The sequence below is a fragment of the Suncus etruscus genome, chromosome 12 (assembly GCF_024139225.1).
Source record: "Suncus etruscus isolate mSunEtr1 chromosome 12, mSunEtr1.pri.cur, whole genome shotgun sequence".
NCBI lineage: Eukaryota > Metazoa > Chordata > Mammalia > Eulipotyphla > Soricidae > Suncus > Suncus etruscus.
In genome coordinates, this window is record NC_064859.1 from 14954930 (window position 1) to 14978946 (window position 24017).

General features: G+C 35.7%; 1 protein-coding gene across 28 annotated transcripts in view; it reads right to left on the minus strand.

The window, feature by feature from the left end:
- The window catches only part of NRXN1 (neurexin 1), a 1163035-nt gene that overhangs the window by 47969 nt on the left and 1091049 nt on the right, over positions 1–24017 (minus strand). Inside the window, exon 1 of one of the 28 annotated variants that reach the window (XM_049784327.1) lies at positions 14418–14741. The exons of 26 other annotated variants lie outside the window; for them this stretch is intronic. In XM_049784327.1, coding sequence (XP_049640284.1) covers positions 14418–14450 — 33 coding nt within the window. In that variant the 5' untranslated portion in view covers positions 14451–14741. Of the gene's footprint in view, positions 1–14417; positions 14742–24017 lie in introns of those variants that run through there. One more of the 28 variants, XM_049784326.1, reaches the window with a different exon arrangement.

The following is a 24017-nucleotide window of genomic DNA, read 5'->3' on the forward strand; positions in this document are numbered from 1 at the left end:
TAACAGAGCAACTGTACTCATGATGAGAACTTTTAAAATGACTGTTTTCCTTTTTCAGCAGCAAGTTCAATAGAGGAGACTCTCTTGTCTTTGATACCTCTGGTTCTTATCATATCAGGAATATCAGCAACATAAGCATGATCTCAGATGCTGTTCTTTTACAACATCAACTCTGAGTCAGCAGTATTTTCAATTAATTAATTAAAATTGAATCGAGCACTAACCAAAAGGCATGATACCTTTTTGCTTATGTAGCATGTGCCCACTATACTTGGGAGAAAAGAAGATAGAATTATTGTCACATAGAATACAGAATTTGTATCACTCACTAAATTAGTGTCTAAATTTAAATGGTTTTTCCTATATCTTTGTTTATTGCTTCTTGATCTAAAAGTTATAATAAAAAGAACCAGTTTCACTAATTTCTTAAACCTGTTTGTGAAAATAATAAGCATAACAATTTAATTATTTTTAACTCCTGTTAGTATGTACTCCTCCTTTGTTTAAAATTGCTGTTTATTTTCTAGCCACATGTGAGAATAGGGAAAAAATTCTTTTCCTATCAAACTTCACTGGAAATAGCTCTTTAATCTCTCTTTCTCTCTCTCTCTCTCTCTCTCTCTCTCTCTCTCTCTCTCTTTTCTTTTTTTTTTTTGCCTACCACACATTATTTTTGGAGAGAAATGAAAATAACAAAATGCATTGGAGAAGGCATCTACCTTATTGTTGTTGCTGCTGCTGCTGTTGTTTTGGTCATCTTACTGTCTAAAAGACCTGAGATCTCCCTGAGCTAATAGAAGGTAGAAGAGCTTGCATGCAAAATGTCAGCTCAATTTCTCCTGGCTGGGGGATTTCCCTCATCATTTCCTGAGAAACACAGACCAATTCTGCAGGATGGCACTTTTTTTTTTTTTTATTCTTTAGGACCAGCCTGGCTATTGGAACTTGTAACACCATTTCCTAGTGAGTGAATCAGTGTATGGATCAAAACTGGAGTTGGACCCAAATACTGATCTGAAATTTGAATGTAGATGATTGCCATTTGTTGCTTTGCTTTATTTGGAAGCCATGTGCAGTGGTGCTTATGGGTTGATTACCTGGCAGTGCTGGGGGTGGTACAAATCTGATGCCAGGGACTGGATTGGGGCTGGCCATGTACAAAGCAAATGCCTTAACAGGTGCTAACTCTAACCTCACCTGTAAAATGAGAAGATTGCCCTACCCAATATTTACAATATATTTGTAGAAACTAAGAAAATCATGACTGATGCAGCACTCAATGTATCCCATATGCGTAATAAATATTAAACCTTGGCTGTTCTCACTATGATTACTATCTAACACATGCACATAAATTACCACTGGCCTGCCTGGAGACACTGTGTTTGCCAATCAAATGCCTGTTTCCTAATAATTACAAAAGGTAAAGGATCCACATTTGCCCTTGCTTAGAATATTGTGAAGAAGATGCCAAAAGTTGCATGTAGAATGCAAATATATTTTATCCCCCCAAAATTCTATTTTATGTTTCCACATTTCAACTCCACTTGATTTCAAAACATGCTCCTAACCATTCCGAGCATTTTCAAGTTGGAAAGCCTTTTTTGTTTCACAATAAGCTAACGGCAGGTGCAAACTCCAGGGAGAAAGACCTTGGAAATTTTAAGTGTGTTGCCATGGCGATGATTTGCAGGAATGTGTGTTGAGTTTCATCTTAGCTCTCAAGCATTCAACCAAGTTCAGATGTGGAGTTTCAGATAATTAGATATACAATGTTTGCCATTCATTATAGCTTGAAAGGTTTGAAAAAAAATAATTGTCTCTATTCTCTAGAGCAACTAGAAATCACAAAATTACTTATCTAGCTCCGTATTTATTGTCCTACCTATGTTCAATGTGTGCAAATGTGAGGGCCAGTCAATGATTATGTGACCTGAGCTGTCTATCTTTGAAAAGACACTTAGATTCGATGATAATAATTTTTAACACTATAGCAAACACAGCATTTTGTTTCCACACTTGTGGAAAAATTTCTTGTTTGTTTACTTGTTCTATAGGGGTCACACCAGGGCTTATTCTTGGTTCTGTACTCAGGAGATTGAAGCCAGTCGACTGCATACAAGGCAAGGCAAACACCCTACATGCTATAGTATTATTCCTACCACCAACACACATTCTACTGAATTTTACAGTTTTTCTTCTGCAACGAACATATTTTTCATAAAGTGTAACTATTATTATTATATTTGGTTTGGGGGCCACACTTAGCAGTGGTTTGGGGTTACTCCTCAGAGCACATTCTGAGACCTTGGCAGAATACTCTGAAAATTTCCCCGGAACTGCAAGTTCCAACCAGCATAATATCCTCATCCCTTCCAACTGCTTTCCCAGTTAGTTGAGAATAGGGGAGGAGCACACAAGCCACAGCTGGGGAACTCCCTCAGTCCAAAAAAGAGAAAAACTAAAGTGTTAAAAGCCAACAAAGACTGGGAGTTATTTAAAATTGACTGTGCTGCTTTCACTAGGAACCATCTTTCCAAACACACATTCTATCTCTCTGTTCTGGGTTTTATTCTCTCTCACTTCAACACCACTTGCTGATTTACTTCAATACTGTTGGATCCCTTTTCTTTCTTGTTCTAAAAAAAAAATCTATAACAATGTTGGAATTCAACAAAAGGGAACATGATAATTAATTATGCACAATCAAGTAAATGCAAAAGAGAAAAGTAATCCTGAAAATACAAAACTTAGCAGTTTTAAGTTCTAGGGAGAATCTATATTCTGTCCCATTTATTTTACTCCAAGATAGATTAGGACTTTTACCATTGTCCACACAATTTCTATGGAAATATGACAAACCAACTAATGGTTCTTATATTTCTAGTTTCATGGATATTGACATAGTAGAAAAAGCTTTTAGCCACCTCCAAACAAATTTCTATTCTGCTGTTCAATAACTAGATTATTCTCAAAGTTGAACAACATTAAAAAAAATTTCCAAAGTACACATGGGAGAGTGGAGTAGGGTCAAATAATATTCAGTGTCAAATCCAGTTCCCAAGCCCTCCAAACTTCACTGCACTATGTTTTTACAAATTAAGTTGAAGAACATAGGCTACAAATTGTAAGGATAAAACAATTCTTAAAATATCTATATTTGTGTACTTGTGCAAAAGAGTTGTGTTCAAGTCTTTGGATAAAAATTATTGGTTATATGTAAATTATATATTTATAATATATTTTATCAATATAAATTATATAATATATACATTTATATAATTTATAAATTATATAATATATACATTTATATAATTTATATAATATCCCAGATCTCTGGGATATTTATTGGCATTGTAAAGTAAAGTTGCTACGTGAGAACCTCTCTGCAAACATTATCCTCACTGGCAAACACTTTAAAAACACTTTAATCTTTACTTCTAAGATCAGATATAGGAGAAAGATGCTTACACTTACCACTATTATTAGAGTGTTATATTTGTTACTATGTAGATAATCTCAAAGCTATATACACAAACACATATCAAATAACAAGCCAGGCTATAAGGGAATATATAAGACCTTGCTGCATTTCTATTTGCAATCAATGACCTATATGACAGATACATTTTAAAAGTAATTGGCATTTGGGGCCAGAGAGAAAGCATTGCATGCAGAAGGACAGTGATTCGAATTCTGGCATCCCATATGGTCCCCTGAGCCTGCCAGGAGCGATTTCTGAGCGTAAAGCCAGGAGTGACCCCTGAGCATTGCTGGGTGTGACCCCCCAAAAGAAACAAACAAAAAACAACAAAAAAGTAATTGCATTTAAAATTGCACCAAAATTGCATTATATAGAAAATAAAATCAAACTAATTAAATGGGTAAAAGACCTATAAATGAAATGCTGCAAATCATTAAATTAAAAAAATAAAACTCTGGAATCAACAATACTAAATCTCTAAAAGATACTGTTTAGACATTATATAATCTTTTATAATATCTACTCTAAGAGTCAGCAGTCTTGAGTCAGAAAGAACAGTGGGTAAGGTGCTTTTCTTACTTAAGACTGAGCACTGGGGGCCAGAGAGGTGGTGCTAGAGGTAAGGTGCTAGCCTAGGACGAACCACAGTTTGATCCCCCCCCACACACACATCCATATGGTTCCCCCAAGCCAGGGGTGATTTCTGAGCGTATAGCAAGTAGTGACCCCTGAGCATCAAACGGGTGTGACCTACCCCCCCCAAAATGACCGAGCACTGTGTTTGATCCCCAGTATTTGTCTGCTTTCCTGAGCACCACCAGGACTGATCTCTCAGCACAGAACCAAGAGTGAGCCCTGATTCACTGTGTATTTGGGGCTCAAATAAAAACCAATATGCACTTTTTCTTTTCCTTCCTGCACCTCCAAAACCTGACATGTCTGATTAATCTAAGAATTCAGCTGTGCTCTCTAAATTTTCTTTTAATGCTACTAATATCAGTGGAATTTCCTATTCATCCTAAGGCTTAAAATTCATTCCTAGTTGGTGTGGAAATAGCATCCACAGAGCATTGGCCATGTAAGTGTGAGGATGTTAAGACCACAAGTTTGATGTGTTTCGAATTCTTGTGCCCCCACAATGCATGTCAGTCAAGTGTTAAGAAACACCACTACTTAAGTGGGTTGGTTGTCCCTGGGAGCTCTGCCACTGTGTAATACTTTGCTCCACCTTCTGCTTCTCCCAAATTACAGTGCTGACATAACAATAACAAAGACATAACATGACAAAGACATAACTATAACATTTGGGGTAAAGGTAAAGTATGTCTAATGCTAGATAAATGCGCATTCAAAAGAGGATTTTGATATTTAAGAGGCAGAAATGAATAGAAGAAAACTGTGGATGCCATCAACAGAGTTCAAGTGGGGCAAAGTAGGGAAACCAAGAGGCAAAGCAAACTGAAAATGAAAAAGAAAGAGAAATGACTGAAGGGAAGAGAAAAAGGTGCCTCTATATTTAGGAGGTGTAAATTCATTTTATAAAGGAGACCCAAGAGATCCAGATTGAGGAAAGTGAGTGTGTGACCCCATGAGACACGCAATGGGACTTGTTCTCAAGATTCTGGATAGGGTTGAAGAAAAAAAGCATAATAAGGAGAAAGTCATCAAACCAACTCTTCTAAATCCCAGTCAATTGAACTCTGCCTGTCTTTTGGACATTATCTTTTTTGGGGGAGGAGGGGTAGCAAAATCCTCATTACATATAAGCATCAAACTTGATGATAAAGAAAAAGACTATAGAGGATTTCCATCTTCTTGACCATCTCTACCAACAAGTGACTAAGAAAATAGTCAGTGTTTCTTAGTCACTTCAATTCAAATGAGCAACAAATGGCAAATTACCTGATAACAGCCTTTCCAAAACCTGACTTGACTCAAAGAGAAGTTCTCCTTTAGACTAAGTTTTAAAATTTTCAGAGGAACTCTTTCATTAAAAAAAAAAAAAAAAAAAAAAAGAATACATGGTTAGTCCAGAAAGACACAATGGGCAATAAACCAGTCCTGTTTTCCAGAGCTGTAGAATGCACCCTATACAGGGAAAGTAGGCTTAAAGGTGTGTAGAATAAAGATATTATTTAAAAAAAAAGTCAAATAAAACTTAAAAAAAAAAAAAGAAGTGTTGGAAGGTCATTAAACTCTCTTCTCCCTTGGCCTGACTAGTGTCATAGTCCTAACATTCTTTTTGTTTTGCAGGGGAATGCTCAATAGCTGAAGTGCCTCAAGTTCTCTCTGGCATAATGTTCTTTGTTGCTCTAAGATTACATTAAAAGCTAAACTCACTGTACAGATCCATTTGTATTCCAAAAGGCTTGATTCCTAGTGCTAAGAACAGGTCTTGATTGGGCAGTCAACTGCCTATATCAAGATGCTATCAAGAAACAGAAAACAATGATGTAAATAATCTATATCTACACATTAAGAATTTGGGGTTTAATAAGTCAAAGTTCAAATTTTGCATTTCCTTGTAACTAGAAATTTTTCCTGGATAACTACCATAGACACTTGAAAGTTGTTTTTTATTTTTGTTTATTTTATTTTATTTTTTATTGTGTTAGGTCCAGTGGCACTCAGGGATTACTCCTGGCTCTGCTCTCTGGCTCTGAGCTCCTGATGATGCTCTGGAGACCATATGAGATGCTGAGGATCAAACCTGGTTTGGCCATATGCAAGTCAAATGCTCTACCTGCTGTACTATTACTCTGATCCCTGCAAGCTGTTTTTTATATATACATTGCAAATATTCATAAAAAAATCTATCCTATTATCTATTTGTTCCCAATATAGAACATCCATCTTTTAGTATTCATAGGAAAATGTTTGCAAACCCTCGTTCCATGGTTGGCATTTGTTAAAATTCATTTTTCCTTAACTCCGTATCACTGATGAGGATTTTTTTCAAGCTTTGTTGATTTCTTCTGCTCCACTTTTCCTTCCTATTTCCATTAGAAACCACAGAGCACCTTAAATCTAAAGTACTGATTTGGGTATGAAGGGCTTTTAAGCCAAGGTATGTAACACTTATAAAAATCTTTCTCGCTATAAAGCAAGAAAAATATTCATGGTGGGTCCAGCATTCATGTGGGTCATTATGGAGCAGTTTGAGCCCAGAATTTTACACCACAGGTTTCTTATTAGGGATCCCAGAGAAGGAATCAAAGATTTTTGACACAGAGTAATAAATATTTTCAATTTCAATGAATAATTTAGCTTACTTGATATTCATCATATGAAAAATAAATTTGAAGAACTGCTAGGTCTCTTAGCAAATGTAGAGGTTTGAGAATAAATGAAGAAAAACAGGCAGTATGGAGCTCCTTTTCTTTATTTTCACAGAATTTGGCTCTCATATTTAAAGTATACACTGCAAATTGTTTTCTGATTTGCCAAGGTGTTGGAAGGAAAAGATGGCGCTTTTTCCTCTCACAGTTCCTATTGTGCTTTCAGAATGCAAAGCTCAAATTCCTGAAATCCATCACCTTTTCCCATGGAATGCTAATGAACCTCCATCTTCATCATTTTAAAAATTGAAAAGCTACTTTCCCTCTTACTAATGCTAGCCTTGACTGGATTAATTTTAAACTGTGTTCAGAAGAAAATTCTGCTGCAAAATCATTTCCAAATTCAGTGGAGACAATTCAACAAAACGGAAGCAGTTTAGTGTTAAACCATTTAAACTTTTTGTGTAAAGGATATTCATATTTATTCACATTTCAATATCATAAAGTATTAGAAGTATAAATTCTTCACCTAAGAAATGGGGAAATAATGTAACAATAAAGATTCAGGAGTTGGTCTTCCATAAAGCTATAAATAAGTGGTAGCAAAATCAAATAAATTAAAAGAAAACATTTTCAAATGAAATAATTTCTCAAAATGTTCTGTCCATATTGGAACTTGCTGGAATTGAGAGAATTTGTGAGCAGGGGTAAAACTAGTTAGTCTCAGCTTTAAGAGTATATTAGGTTAAATATTTTATAGAAGAGTCAAGGAGATAAAATGGAAAAAAGTGACTAAATCAAACTTTAATCTGAAACCTAGGATAGATATACACGGAAGAGCTGCTTCTCTGTTAAGTTTTTCTTCTTGAAATATTAGATTAAAAGAATTTGAGTGGGAACTCTGGGTAGCAGAGTGAGGAGAATTTTTTTTAGCTCTTTGGTAAATATCAATGGGAAAAGGTTCCAAAAATAACTTAAAAAATTTGACCAAAATTTCTAAAAAAAATTGCTTCCCAATCGGTATATGAAATTTTAATTTCTTAGCATTCATGAAGATACAACAATTTTTTTGTTTTGTTTTTGGGTCATGCCTGGGGGTACTCAGGGTTATTCCTGGCTCTGCACTCAGAAATTGCTCCTGGCAGGCACAGGGGACCATATGGGATATGGGGATTCGACCACCTTCGTCCTGGATTGGCTGCTTGCAAGGCAAGCACCCTACTGCTGTGCTATCTCTCTGGCCCCAAGATACAACAGTTTAAAAAACATATTATTAAGAAAAAGTGCATAAAAATGAAATTCTACTTTTATGTTTCTATATCTTGAAATCCCCAATAAAAGAGATTCATTAAAAATGAAAAATTAAGATAACATACTACATCTATTCAAATACTAAATTGGGGCTGGAGTGTTAGTACAGTGGTAGAGGGTAGGGTGTTAGACTTGCACGCAGCAGATCTAGGATGGACCTTGGTTCGATCCCCCAGCATCCCATGTGGTCCTCCCGAGCCAGGTGCATTTTTTGAGCACATAGTTAGGTGTAGTCCCTGAGCATCACAGGGTGTGACACTGTACTTGCCAAAAAAGGCAAATACTATATATGACAGATTCACTAGAAAAAAATTGTTGACTATACAATATTTTTCTTTAAAGAAGCTAATCCTGGATCAAGTGGATAGGATGCTGGCCTTGTCTGTGGCCAAACCCTATTTGATCCCAGAACCACATAGGCACAGCAATCAGGAGTGCATAGTACAAGGAATCAGCCCTGATGAGAGTTCTGCACCCTCCAAAAAAAAAAAAAGATATTCCTTAAGAAAAACATAAATCCAGGCCCGGAGAGATAGCACAGCGGCGTTTGCCTTGCAAGCAGCCTGATCCAGCACCAAAGGTGGTTGGTTTGAATCCCGGTGTCCCATATGGTCCCCCGTGCCTGCCAGGATCTATTTCTGAGCAGACAGCCAGGAGTAACCCCTGAGCACCGCCGGGTGTGGCCCAAAAACCAAAAAAAAAAAAAAGAAAAGAAAAACATAAATCCATCAACACAGCCCTAAAATGCAATCTATAAATCCCTATCTCTGACTAATATTTAGAGATACAAAGTGTTAAGATTTTTTAAATCTTATAAAAGAGACTTTAAAATAAAGCAAAAATATAGTTTTCTACTTCATGTCATCACTTTAAATATTCATCTCTTCCTGAAGTACTACAAAGACTTGAAAGAATCCCTGTACTGGAAAAGGTAGGCTAAAGTTAGTATCTATTTTCTTACTACATCAATAACCCTCCATTTAAAAAGCACTTTCAATAACAATTGAAATCTTGCTGCCAATGTGAAAACGAGTCATTAATCGAGATCTGAAAAAGCAATCAAGAATTACTCAGGTCTTACATCTATCATTTCCGTAAGTACTAACGAATGGCTCAGAAACTTTCCACAAATATCGATTGTATTTTAAACTAATAACAATCTAGTTGAATGTTGTAGTACTAAATAATACTGACATTGGATGATATGAATAGAAAATTAATTGGAAAAGTAATGTGAACTATCATATAATTATCACTAAAATAAAAGTCATTTCACTAAAGCCAATTTGTTTGTGCCTATATCTATCCAACTACAATTTATTTTATTGTTTAGCTTGTAGTCTTCAAAGAGAAAATAATGCAGGGACTGGGGGAGGAAGAGGCAGATGTGATGTGACTTAAGGACAGATTCAGAGCACTTTGTTACTGGTGAGTTTGGTACATCCAAATTACTAATGTCAATTAACACTGCTGTAACCAGACATCTAAACTACAGCAAATTTTTAAAAAATGATGGAAGACTGAGAGGAAAGGAGATTCAGGTATACTGAAAAATTATTGTTGGGGTAGTTTATAAACATGCTTCAACTATCTATACTAATAATAATTCAAGAGAGACCAGAGTGATAGTGCAGTGGTAGGGTGTTTCCCTTGCAAGCGGCTGACCCAGGATGGACCTTGGTTCGATCCCCATCGTCCCACGTGGTCCCTAAAGCCAGGAGCGATTTCTGAGCGCATATCCAAGAATAACCCCGAAGCGTCACTGGATGTGTCCCCAAAACAAAACAAACAAACAAACAAACAAAAATGCAAGATACTTCTACTTGCTTCAAAATATCTAGCTGGTAGGAAAATGACTCCATACTTCAAATCCTCCAACAATGAAAAGGAAACAAGTTAGGTTTTTAAAAGAAAAATTTGTAAAAGGACTAAGTGTAATAAAGTGAGAAGACTAAATACCAACTATGCACTTTTAAAAAAGTTCCACCATTTTTGCATTACTTTATTATGCAGGAAATATAAAAAAAAAGACTTTTCAGGAATCAGTACATTGTCCTAAGAGCACATGTCAAATAGAAAGTAACCACTTTAATCTTTAGGACCTTGATATAGTAAGAAAATCTTTACCCTAAAACATTCAATACTAGCACTGCTCTTTGAGGGTTTGTAATCCAGCTGGCTTGAATTATTATTTATTTTAAAATTTTTTGTGGGGTACATCCAAGCCCTGAATCTGTTCTCAGTGATTACTCCTGATGGTGCTCAGAGGAACACAAGAAGTGGTACAATTGACATGCATGTCAAGTTTCCTACCCTGCTATACTACTGCTCCAACCTAACCTTTTATTTTGTAACCAGATTGCTAGGCCTGCTCAAACAACTTGAAGGACTTCTCAAAATAACATCAGTCCATCTTAATTCATTATGAACTCCCTATTCTTGAAAATACTATGAGGTGTAAAGCAGACTCTTAGAAAATATGTGTACATTAATTGCTAGGACACAATAAATATTCAGTCTCCAAATGAAGGTGCAAAGTTGAGAAGTAAATGAAAATATGTAGTGATTATCACACATAATTTATGACCCTCAAATAAAAAATATTTCTCATGCATTAATGCTTTTTTATAATGGTTTATCTACTTTGCATACTATCCTAATTTGCTAAAAGACTTCTGAGCTATCCATGAATTTATCATTGTCTGAGTCTTCACAATTATAAGGGTACTTGAAACTGCCTATCTGCTCACTAATCTTGTACTTGGCTACATTTGCACGTATGGTGTGCCAGAGAAGAGCAAAGGGAGGTTACAGAAGATTCAAAATTTCAATAGTCAATTAAATATAAATGAGATAATAGAAAGTCATAATAGTTTTGAGACAATGCTATAACCTTAGCAGAAATTTTAAGGTCTCGATACATAAAAAATGTATGAGGCATAACTTGGTCTCATTATATTAAGGTGAAAGGAAAATGGAAGAGAAGACAGAATTAAAAGAAATTATAGTTCTAGCCCTAAACATAATTAAATATCCACCAACTGTTCACCATAAGATTTTGCCAGTGCTCAGAATGCCATAATACCCTGGTTTGATAGGTTAACATCTGTTTACAAGTGAGCCGTTTTATATACAGAATGTACAGTTAAGTTCTTGGTATATTTAAACTTATAGTAGTCAAACAGTTTCTTGCTATCTTTTTTCCCACTTGAAAATTATTAAAGTTAAAAGGGCTTCCTCTATCAATTCTGCCTAGAATCTATGATAGAATCCAATTGTTTGCAAGTGGAAATTTGAAAAGTGCCCAGATGCTGTGAGATGAGTATATTTCATACATTTAAGGAGCATAGGAAAAGACGCAGTTTAACATTTCATTTTAACTCCCCCAAACATCCTATATATGCAATGATATACCACTAATTACTTCATACTACATAAAATTATTCCCACACATAATACAATGTCTTGTAGAAATTTATTTGGCATTGATTCTGAATGCTTTTGTGAGAGATTTATAAAACCACTTGATGATTCTTAAAGTTTCATTCCACTTTATCTCATAGTAGAATGGTGAAAAATTCTCCAATCAGGCAATTAGGCAAACCTAATTGTGAAAAGTCAATGTATATTTAGTTTATGATCAAATTCAAATATTAATCACCAGGTCAGTCGACACTATGTATACTTAATATCCTCAATCATCTACCTACCTGCCCACAGACTTTCTTTCTAAAGATATGAAGGAAACTTTCTCAAGAGAAAGAGTTTTTTTCACTTAACTGGAACTCTCATTCATCTTTAAGTGTGGTGAATAAAGAGGTAGTCTGCAGAAGATTAATAAATGGCTTCATTCTTAATCCTGGGAAACAATATAAATGATCTCAATAAATGATCTGGCAATTACATATCTGAGATCAAGATAAAGGTCTTCACTTTCTTATTTATACTTGAACTCTGGCAAGCCAAGTTTTGAAAAATAAGCTAAAAGAGGTATCCACCATGACAGAACTTTCTTTAGGACAGAAATTTCCTCCTATACACAAGATCTAGCAGCCAAAGTATGAACACTTTGAACTGGTTCCTATCACAGTGGCTCAAAACTTGGATATGGCTCAGTTAACACAAATTCTAGCAACAAATATTAAACATGCTAAGGAAGGTGAAAGTGACCCAGGAATCCAAAGTTGTACACTTAGATTTTTTAAAAAAATAGGTTTGTAAGAGCACTCAAGAGAAAGTAGAGAATGTATAATTATCTTTACCACACTATCTTTGACCACACTTGCCTTACATGTGGTCAATCATGGTTCTAATCTTGGTCTCCTGAACACCCACAGGGAATCACCTCCTGAACACAGAACCAGGAACAGGGTCTTTGGAAACAGCCCAAAATATATATATATAAAAAGTTGTGTTTTTAAGGGTACATTTAGCAGCATGATTCTGATGAAGTCATATGTACTTAGGACAGGGCTTTAAGTATGGATTCCAGCTAGCATTCAATTAAAAAGAGAGATTTCAAAATGAATTGCTTTGTATCCTCTACCATTTCTTAAACTTTTCTCAGCAAAGTTTGTCCACATTTTTTGATGACCAAAAGTAAGGATGCTGAGAGTTCATTTCTTCTCAGAATTTGAACTGTGTTCATTGGTTATATTGCTGGGCTTTAAAATGAAAAATATCATTATTAAATATGAAATTAAATGTTATTCCATGAAGCAACATTTATAACACAAAATAGGTGATACTATAATCATAGTATAAGAAAACAATATATGTCTCCTGAGTTCCTGATATTTTCAGAACTGTAAATTTACTTTGGAATATGTCTATCAGTTTATAGAGGCTGGGAAAAATGAAACTCTAATAAAGTCTTAGTCGTCATTACCATCTTTATATATTTTTTGACATGGGACAACTCAATAACACAGGCATAATTTTTGAGATTTCTTCTATATTCCCTCAACATAGCACAGGAAATTAAAAAACAAAAACACAAAATCTACGAACGACAAACCCAAATACACAGTAGACTATTTGTAATCAGATAAAGCATTTTCTCCTTCCCTCCTCTATGAAGGGGGTTCTACCCACTTTCATGAAAAATAGATGACACAACAGACGTGTCATTCTGTCTCATAATTAAAGAAAGATACAATCAGAAGTTCCCAGGGCGCCTTCTTCACTCTTAAACAACCCTCCCTGCTTCTCAGCCCTTCTGTCCTCCATCTGCTCCACCCCCTTATTGTCTCCACTTATTGCCAAGCATGCCAACCCCATCTGGCCACACTCTTGCTTCTGCTTCTTTGAATTCCCAGGAGCCGAGGGAAGCTTTGAATGCCAAGTATTTCCTCTTCCCAAGAATCAGAACTAGCCCGTAGAGTCTCAAATCATTCCCCAAAGCATTCACACACACACACACACACACACACCACACACACACACACACACACTCACACACTCACACTCACACACACACCTTGATCATTCACTTGGTCGCTTACATACTACACATCACCATCTTTAATTCCTCCTGAGATCAAAAAGATAATATGATTCGTTCATCTTGCCTGCAGCAAATAAAACAGAAATCTTCAAGTATCCTTGCAAGAATTTTGATAGTTCAAATATATCCAAATACTCAGAAAACCCAGACATACATTTATTATGATTAGTATTACTTTAGTAAGCAAAGTCAGTAGAAATGAAAGCCACTCAAATCTTAACATCAAGAAATATTTTCATTAATCAATTAACACAGATCACTAAAACATTTTCAGTTGTACGGAACAACATTTAACATAGACATGCCTTTACAAATTTTCCACGACAACCCCACTCGATCTCAAAAACATGCATGGCTCGAAAAGACACAATTTATGGGGGGGGGGAAACAGCACCAAGTTATTAACAATCAGCAGTAGTCTGCAAAGTATTGAAAGCAGCTTTTTATTCATGCTTTTAACGTGAATCTACTCCAGTCACACATTTAGACAAGCACAACACATACACATAGAGAATTTTAGGTTGTTTATGCTACAAGCATGCTACCAACCAACCAACAAACCAACAACAACATAAAATTCTGTAGCTCACAAAAAAAAAAAAAAAAAAAAAAAAGCAGCCAAGAAAACTAGCAGTAGCAACCATGCTCAGGGTTCAAGGGCTTTGCAAATTTGTCAATCTTTCTCTAGTTTCTAAAGCAAGCGTGCAGCAAGTTGGCATGCAATCTCCAAGCAGAAGCCTTTTCATAGGAGAATTAGTATCTCCCCGCGAGTTTAGTCTAGATGCATTCTGATTTACCAACCCTCCCCATTCCTAGCATGCTGCAGATGGGAGCTGACCTGCGAGTTCTCACAGTGCCATCTCATCTCCATGTCTGTCTGGCTACTACCCTTGTGTGCTTAGGGCTATTTTTTTTTTTTTTTTTGGTTTGTTTCTCAGTTCTGAATGGAAATCCTAGGAAATTGCGTCCATCGTCTGAGATCAATACTGGTGACAGGAGAGCTCCCTGTCTCAGTGGGCGAAGAGGCTGATCAATTGTCTGCGCATCCGCCCGGCCTATCAGTATCTCGCACTGGGATGGGCGAGAAACACACAAGAAAAGGCTCCACGGTCACGTGGTGCCCGACAGCCAATGGCTGGCGCGCTGCTGCGGGCCGGGATGCGGCAGCCTCAGCCTCGCTCTGCAGCCCCGGGCCCAGCCCCCGCCTCAAACTTAGGCATGGTGGATTGGCACATTGGCTGCGACTGCATTAAGGGACTAGAGGAGGGGAGGTGGGGTGGTCCCAATAAAAAGCCATTTTCATACCTAGGAGCTTTTTTCCCTCTTTAACTTGTTCATCTTGCATCTTTGCAAAGGAAGAAAACTTTCAACTGCAATCACCATGCACCCCAGCTAAATAAATACCCTCCATGTTTTGTCATGGGATGCTATTTTTTTTGTCTCCGTAAATGAAGGTGTTTTGTTTTTTTTTTAATGCACTTTTTAAATGAGTGTTTTGACTGGGTGATTTTTGTGCAGATATTTATGCAGCCTTAAGAAGTGCAACATTAAAAAGAAAAATAAAAATAAAAAAGGGACCATGAAAAGAGTTAAAACTAGAAATGAATTAGCATGCTCTTTTTTCCAATTAGAATTGTTTCCTTGGAAAGGCAATATGCCATTTTTAGCAATCACTGTCAATGAAAAGTAACAAGCATTCCTGGATGTATAGTTTGTGTCCTAAAGCCAGAAGAAAAATCTCTGTTTCCAGAGATCTAAATCTGGATTAAGTTTTGGCTTTCCTTAGAAATGCAATATGATTATTTGATACATAGAAATGACACATCTGAAATTTCATATGGAAGCACATCTCCAAATGCATCTATTTTCAATGTTCATACTATAATTACAAACACATTCTACAGTTCTTCAAGACAACTGAGGTGCTTGTATCTAGGGTGGTTATAAGGGATAACAATTATGTTTCAAGTGGCAACATCATGGAGATTTATGGGAAAAGAAACAATGCACAATCTTTAGAACTAATATTTGCACCAGGAAGAATATCCCAAACCCCTTTTCCTTGTTGTTCTTCATTATCCAGTTTCCATGAATTTTAAAATTATAACTCCATTTTTTTTAGTTTAAAATCACTCAATATACCTTAGAAAAGAATCTGAGGATAAATACTAGTATGTTTGCTAACATAGATAAATGTCATTGAAGTACAGAAGAGGTTGGAGAGATATTTCAGTGGGTAGGGTACTGGCCTTGCACACAGCATCCTTTATGGTCCCACAAGCCCTCCAGGCATAATTCCAGAATGTAGATCCAGGAATAAGCCCTGAGCACTACCAGGTGTGCCTCAAAAACAAAAATATAAAACGAAAAAGAGGGCCCAGAGTGATAGCACAGTGGGGAGGGCATTTTTCTCTGCACACTACCAACTCAGGAGGGACCTGGGTTTCATCCCCAGCATCCCATATGGTTCCCTGAGCCTGCCAGGAGAGATTTCTGAGTACAGAGCTAGGAGTAATTCTTGAGCATCACTGAGTGTGGACCCAAAACAAAATGCAATGTAGAATGCTAAAATTACGAAGTTCATGTTGTCTTGGTGAGTATGTTTTAAAAACATACTTGAAAAATTAAGCCCTCTCAATTTTCCACATATTTTTGCTTTCCTCATTTTATTTGGAATAAATTTATTTTATTTATTTATTTATTTTGATTTTTTGGGCCACACCTAGTGACGCTCAGGGATTACTCCTCACTATGTGCTAAGAAATCACTCCTAGCTTGGGGGCTATATGGGACACCGGAGATAGAACCCAGGTCAGTCCGGGGTAAGTCACATGCAAGACAAATGCCCTACCACTGTGCTACTGCGCCGGCCCCAAAATTTAATTGATTTTATTTTATTGATCATCAGAAAATAAGGTACTTTTCATCTATTTAAACACATACTATTTAATGTCCCATCTATTTGACTTATTCACAGGCTTTTAGAAAAACAGATTAATGTCAAAATGTCATGATCATAAAAGTAAATGATCATAATGACATTAATAACGATGTTATTCACTGTAATATTATGATAATCTCAAATCAAATTCTATAAAAGTAGTAATCAATAATGAATTAATCTGATAAATAATGGTATATTCTCTTACACCCAATACTCTGTAACTCTCAAATACCAACTGGCAGGAACTAAGGCCTAGCTCTAGAGTATATATGATTAGTATATGTGAGAAAATGAGTTTGATCTTTGGCACTGTGAAAGAGGAAGGAATTGTAGATGAAGAGGAAAAGAGTGAGGATTAAGCTACTTAAAACGGTCCAGCTCCTTGCCAAGTTAAGAAGTCTAGAAGAAAAGATAAACATCCGAGAAAGTTGAGAATAGAAGAGAAAAACTCAAAAAGAAAAGTCCAGAATAAACATGTGTTAGCAGATGATGGTCACTGCATGGAAATGCAGTGTATGAGGTGCAGCTAGCAATGTGCTCTGCAGAGACTTTTGATTTTAATTTCAACATGGACTCTGAGAAATTATTTCATGGAAATACAAGACACTTGAGAGATATGTGTTCCTCTTTGTGTGCAAATATTTCACGGTCTGCACTGGGATAAATGGAGAGCAATTTGGGACAACACATGAAGGAAAAAGACTTAGTTGATCCTCAAACTCTACTTTTTATGATTGCACCTACTTTCTAGGTCACAAAGGCGGATTCTTCAATAAACAGTGGAGACCATCCTATACCCCAGCTGGACTCGAGTGTGACTGTCCCCTGAGAAGGGATTTCAGCAGTTAGCTCAGGCTAGGGCTGGAATGGTTTGGGAAATTGAAGTTTCAGGACTAGCATCTGGTGTTTTTCTTTCTTTTCTGTTTCCTGTCAGGATACTTCCCACACTTCAACACCTCTGTGATGTGGAGGGTCAGTGGAGCAGAGATGAAGTATGAGAGAGCCACACGCACGCCTGGGAAATTTCACAGAATTTCCCAACAAAACCTATACTTTTATTTGCAGGGAGAGGTGGTAGTCAATGCTGTATGAAAACAGGGAAAAGAACAGGAGAGAAGAGAAGGGAGACGAAAGAAGAGAGAGGAAAAAGGAAAGAGGCTTGTTGAGAGAGACAAAGAATGCTACATATGCACAGACGCCATCATATACAATATAGTGTCATTGAAGAACATCTTCTGCAATTTGCTTAATAGAAGATCAATTTTGAATAATTCAGGGAAAGAGCAATTGAATAGCATGCAATCAACATGGATGGGTTCAATCTCCAGAATCTCATATGGTCCTCTGAGCACTGTACTTAGGAGAGATTCCTGAAAGAAAAGCCAGGAGTAAGCCTTGAGTATTGTCCAATATGTCCTCTAAACAAAAACAAAGTATAGATTTTTTTGACTCCAAGAAATGGTTTTATGGATACCATAGTTTAATAATTCTTTCTCCTTAGATATATATTTGGATGCAAAAAGGCTAAATCACTTAGTTGAATTCAAGTAACCCTGGAATTCTTTCCTATTCTGTCAATAAGTAAATAGTTTACTTATACATAATTTAAAAAATAAAATCACCATCATTATCAGCCAGACTAAGACTTATAGAAAATGGAAAATATTGGTGTGCAGTAAATAAATAATCCATGGAATAGCAAATGTGATGAAATACCCCTTCATTGAGGAAGGCACTGCCGACTTCTATCACGGAGAGTATTATCATACCTTGCTGGGGTACTCATGGATGTGGAATATGAAAGTTCTGAGTTTTCCCTTGCAGAACAGTGTTAGTGGATGTTATAAAATTAAAGATACATATATTTAATACAAATACAAATACGTATTTGTACAACTGTCAGAATAAAAAAGATACTCTAATGAGATGTAAGAAACATATGCCAGGAGGTAGTTCAAATTATGAAAGTATACAGCTGAGAGAAATATCCTGAACTGAGGTCATTTTTAAAAGAATAGAAAAATAGAAATGTTGGAAAAACCAGAGTAAACTATTTCATTTTTCAAATTTTATTATTTTCCCCCACAAAACACTCTAACCTGTGATTATGACCTCCAGATAAATTCCTTTAACCACAAACTGAATATTTGTTTATGAGGTTGTTTTTTGTTTTGTTTTGGGGTCATATCCACTTGTGCTCCAGAAATTTTCCTAGCTTTATGCTCAAGAATCACTGTTTGAAGTGCTAGAGTGATTATGTTGAGGATCGAATCAAGATCCTACCTATAAGTGCCATACCCTTTTCTAGTCCCTAGCACTAATTTAGTATTTTAAGGTCAAGTTGAAGGAAAATAATGTCTAAATAGGTAAAAATTGAACATACTTTAAACGACATGGTCTTTTTTAAACTACTTGTATTTATGGGGATTTTACTTTTTACAATGATTACTTCTCTATATACATTTTTTTGTTTGTTTGTTTTTTGGGCCACAGCCGGCGGTGCTCAGGGATTACTCCTGGCTGTCTGCTCAGAAATAGCTCCTGGCAGGCACGGGGGACCATATGGGACACCGGGATTCGAACCAACCACCTTTGGTCCTGGATCGGCTGCTTGCAAGGCAAATGCCACTGTGCTATCTCTCTGGGCCCTCTATATACATATTTTTAAATATATATATATATATATATACATATACATATACATATACATATTTAAAAACAACTACAAATAAAAAATCAATTTTCTCAGGTATTTTTTAAATCACACTGTATTCAAAAATTCTTATACTGTTGCTAAAAAGAAATAAAAAAAAAGGAATTGAGATTCAGAGGGATTAAGTTGTACATATAACCATGAAGTCAATCAACTAATAACACACAAATCAAATGTTTTCTCCAAATTAATGTTTAATGTTTAACACTCTAAAATAGTTGCTGTCCACATTTTAAATTCCTGAGTACCAAAGAGAGATATTTTAATGTCCAGATTTCTGTATACATCACTGGAAATGGGATTCTTGGATTTCGATGAAGCCAGCATTCATCCTAATTCCATTCTTTAAAAATCTTGGAATCAGGGCTGAAGTAGTAGCACAGTGGTAGGGTGTTTGCCTTGCATGCAGCTGACTTAGGAGCCAGGTTTGATCCCTGGCATCCCATACAATCATCCATGCCTGCCAAGAGCAATTTCTGAGCACAGAGAAAGGAATAAGCCCCAAGAACTGCTGGTGTGGCCCCCAAAACCAAACCAAACCAAAGCAAAACAGAACAAATCTTGGAATCATTTTTAATATTTTAAATTCAGATTTCTTTTCAGGAAATCTATGTCAACAGATGTGTGCTAGTAAAAGAAAAGAGCATTTTTTTAAAGGAGTAGGAGAAAAATATTGCCTAGAGGCAGAATGGGGAGAGAAGACAGGAAGGAAATTGGGACACTGGTGGAGTAAAGTTGATACTAATGAAAACATGATGTAGGAACTTAATGATGCTTCAAAATTAATATTGAGTAACTTTCTCTGTAATACACTGATAATTTATTGATCTAATTCATTGGTTATTAACTGGTGATTTAGTTAAACATTTTTTTAAAATATAAGTAGTAGCCTTCACCAAGAGAGAAATTGGAACAGCAGTATCACTGCTGAAAAATAAAATAAGTACTAGTATTTCAAACTTATCCGTAGAGGGAAATTTATTTTTCAGATTCGATCTTACAACAAAAAATAATGTTTACATTGAATATATTTTTGAATGATTTTCATGGAAAAATGCAAATAATATCCTTATATAGATAGGTATGTAAGGATGGCAGCCTGGTTTATACCTCATTCCACAGTTAGAAACTATAAATGTGTGGGTAACTAGGGAGGATTTTTTCAGATATCCTAAATAATTTTTTCTTTGAGAAGACATTTTTTAGAATAGTTCTCTAGAACTCTACAAATAGGAAAGCTTTCTTTATAACATCTGAATTCACTGGAATCATGTCAAACTTCCTTGAAGGTTGAAGGCAAAAAAAAAAAAATGTATATCTGGGGAGAAGTCTTCATTTTCTGTACAACAATGACTCAGGGAGATAAATTTGAGAGTGCACTATTCAGCAATGTTCCCAGTCTACTGGTTGTATATATATTTTTTAAAAATCCCAGCGGGCTTCTAGGTTGGCTAGTTTAAGGTCAAAGAGCGGTAATGCTGAGATATACACTTTCAGATTAATAACTTCAGATTGCTATTGCCAGTCCCTAATTCACTTAAAACTTTTTTTAGAGAAATGCTATATGTTTCTTATTTTGACAAAAAAAAAAAAAGCAATGCCTCCACTTTAATTAAAATACAAATTTGAGAGGCAGAATTACCAAAAAGTTGATTATTCCATGTGATTGCAAGTAGAACAGTCTATTTTTCTTTTTCTTTTTCTTTTTTTACAAAAGTCACATTAGTGAACAAATAATTTTGGTAGCTGATTGAATTAAAATAAGTATTTTTTCAAAAAAAGTTGTAATCCATGGCCATAATTTATTTTCTCCCAAGGGCTATTAGAAATCAGGAATAAAAGCAAAGAAGAAGGCAGAAAAGAAGAGATAGGAAAAATAAAACACAAAAAATATTTTATATAGTTTGAGGTAGCACATGATAAAGCTGGATTGGGCTGGGCACAAATCCTAACAACTATAGTAGCTCTTGACCCCAACATAGTAATTTTTCCCCCCCTGGTGAACAGGAGTTTGAGTTACACTCAGTTGTGCTTAGGGCTCACTCTAGGCTTTATGCTCAGAGATCACTTCTGGCTGAGCTTGGAAGATTGTGGATGGTGCTGGGAACCCAATCCTAGTCAGTCACATGCAAAGCAAGTGCCTTGCCCACTGTCTCTGGTCTATGCGAACCATTTTCAAGTAACAAAAATGACTTAAAGACATCTAAAGAGGATAAAATTGGTTTCTAAACCTTATGCATGCAACCAACACACACCACATAGACAGAAAACACATTTTTAATCATTAGGCAGGAATTATTAGGAATTAGGCAGGAATTTCATGAACCAAACAGTGATGACTAATAAAGTATCTGATTGACCGAACATAAATGTTAAGAAAACCATTGGAAAAAGTTCTCATCTGTTCACTGATTTAAATAAAATGTTCCATGAGATAATTTCAACCAGCAGCTATACAATTTCATGTAGACTAAATATTTGTTTACAATGGTTTTCCTAACTTAGTGAGTTTAAGAACTAGAGTGCTTGTTAAATAGGCAAATCTTCTAACCTTTCTACTTAATTATAGACTTCACGAAGGAAGGAGCAAAATTGCACAAATAGCATTTACTCCAGGTAATTAGAATGCAGGCTGCTGGGAGTCTTATTGGGCACACTAGGTCAGCCAATGAATAATGCCAGCACAGGGAACAGAATGACGGGATAGCAGGCAGAGCACTTGCCCTACACATAGCAATGGTTCAATTCCTGGCAACTCCTAAGATCCTCTGAGCACTGCCAGGAGTGATCCCTGAATGTAGGGTTAGGAGGAAGGCCTGTGTACCACTGGGTGTGACACAAAAGTCAAAGCATGTGTGTGGCCCAGTGCTTTGATATGAAAGTAGGTGAGATACATCAAAATATGTAAATAGAGATTTTGTATGACAGATATTTAGAGTCCAAAAGTCCAAACACATTTTCTGGAATAGGCAGTGTATAATTGATCTTGAAAGATAATATAGTTAAAAACTTTTAGCAGAGCTGTTTTTTAAAAACATATATATGTATATAAGTTAAGCTTATATACATATCTTATACACACATATATAAGATAAGATCATTTATCATTCCTATGATAAGATCGAGCAATGCTTCTGTCAAATACAAATTAACCAATACATTAGTTGAATCAATAAATAAAATTATTGCCATAAAGCATTCATTAAAATTAACTCACTTATCACATTTTGTTGCTCCTGCTATTGTTTGATTTCTAATTCAAATATTTTTCATTTTTTCTTATGCATATACACATATTTTTAAAAATAGTTTTATTTGTTTATAAGCCACTTAGTTTTTCCTTTATGACTTAGAAGAGCACTCAGAGAGTAATTATAATATTTGAATACATTTAATTTTCCTTTTATTTTTATTGCTCTAGTACAAACAGGTAGAAGTTACATGAATACTTGATTTATTTTGGGTATTGATTAGAGATCACTGGCTCAGTTTTCTATTTCTGTTTTAATAAATAACATCTTGTGTAGTTTTATTTTTCAAAAAAGCAATTCCCATGAATGGAATTATCAGTTCTAAAGATATAAATGTTTTCATAGTTCCTGAAAGAATGTGTCAAACGACTTCTCCAAAGTCTGGTTCTAATAGTCACATTGTCTCCAACTTGCTATGCTCCATTGTATCTTCCCTGTTGGGAACATGTTGTCTCTTCTATCTGAAGTTCCCCCTCCATCTCCCCCATGCAAAAAAAAAAAAAATCCCGGCAAATTTCTATACAATGTTTTGTATCAAACTCAAAATAGGCTCCCTAGTAGCTCTAAAAAATGTTGATAGGCAGTTAATCATTCTATCCATTCTGTTCCAAGGAACTGATAATAAGAGGAACTTAAGAATCTATCATCTAGCATAGTGTTTGTTGTATTTGTCAACATTATCCTTCTCAGTATAAAGGCTGAACTATTATTATGTTCACTTCATTACTAGAATCTCAGTCTCCAAACCAGGGCTCTCTTACAGATAATTGGATATCCAATTAATGCCTGTTAAATACAGGAGGAAAGAACAAAAGATTGTGTTCGTCAATGAGACTTTCAAGCCTATCTTTTACTGTATCTCTAGGTGAAAATTCTATCAGGGTACTTTTCCTAAAAACATTTGAATGTTTAAAGTTCTTTGTTGTAATATTTTTATATTTCTTGTATTTTTTACTTTTGGAGGTCTATGTTTCTATATTATTTTAAGGATAAGATAACTTCAGGTTTTATGGTCACAATTTTCTGACAGGCTGTGACTCAAATCCCTGAATCCCTTAGATAATTATTTTCAGGTATCCCAGAGTAAGAAAATCTTTCTTTCTAGTTCAAAAAGATGCACCTTTGATGAATGAAATATTAGAATTACTGAGTAGGATTAGGAACCACCTTGGGACAATAGTTTATCTGTGGATCCACTATAAAGAGAATAATTGGGAAAAAATAAGCATCATTAAAAATTATTTAAGAGCACATTCAATCATTATTCGTGTATATATACTATTTGTACATTCAGGTACACTTCAATGCACACCCTGAGTTTATCCTTATTAAAGCTTGGTTAAAAAAAGCCATCAAAGCAAGAATAACATAATAAAAAATGGAAATATAAGAAATTGGGCCCGAGAGATAGCACAACGGCATTTGCCTTGCAAGCAGCCCATCCAGGACCAAAGGTGGTTGGTTCGAATCCTGGTGTCCCATAGGGTCCCCTGTGCCTGCCAGGAGCTATTTCTGAGCAGACAGCCAGGA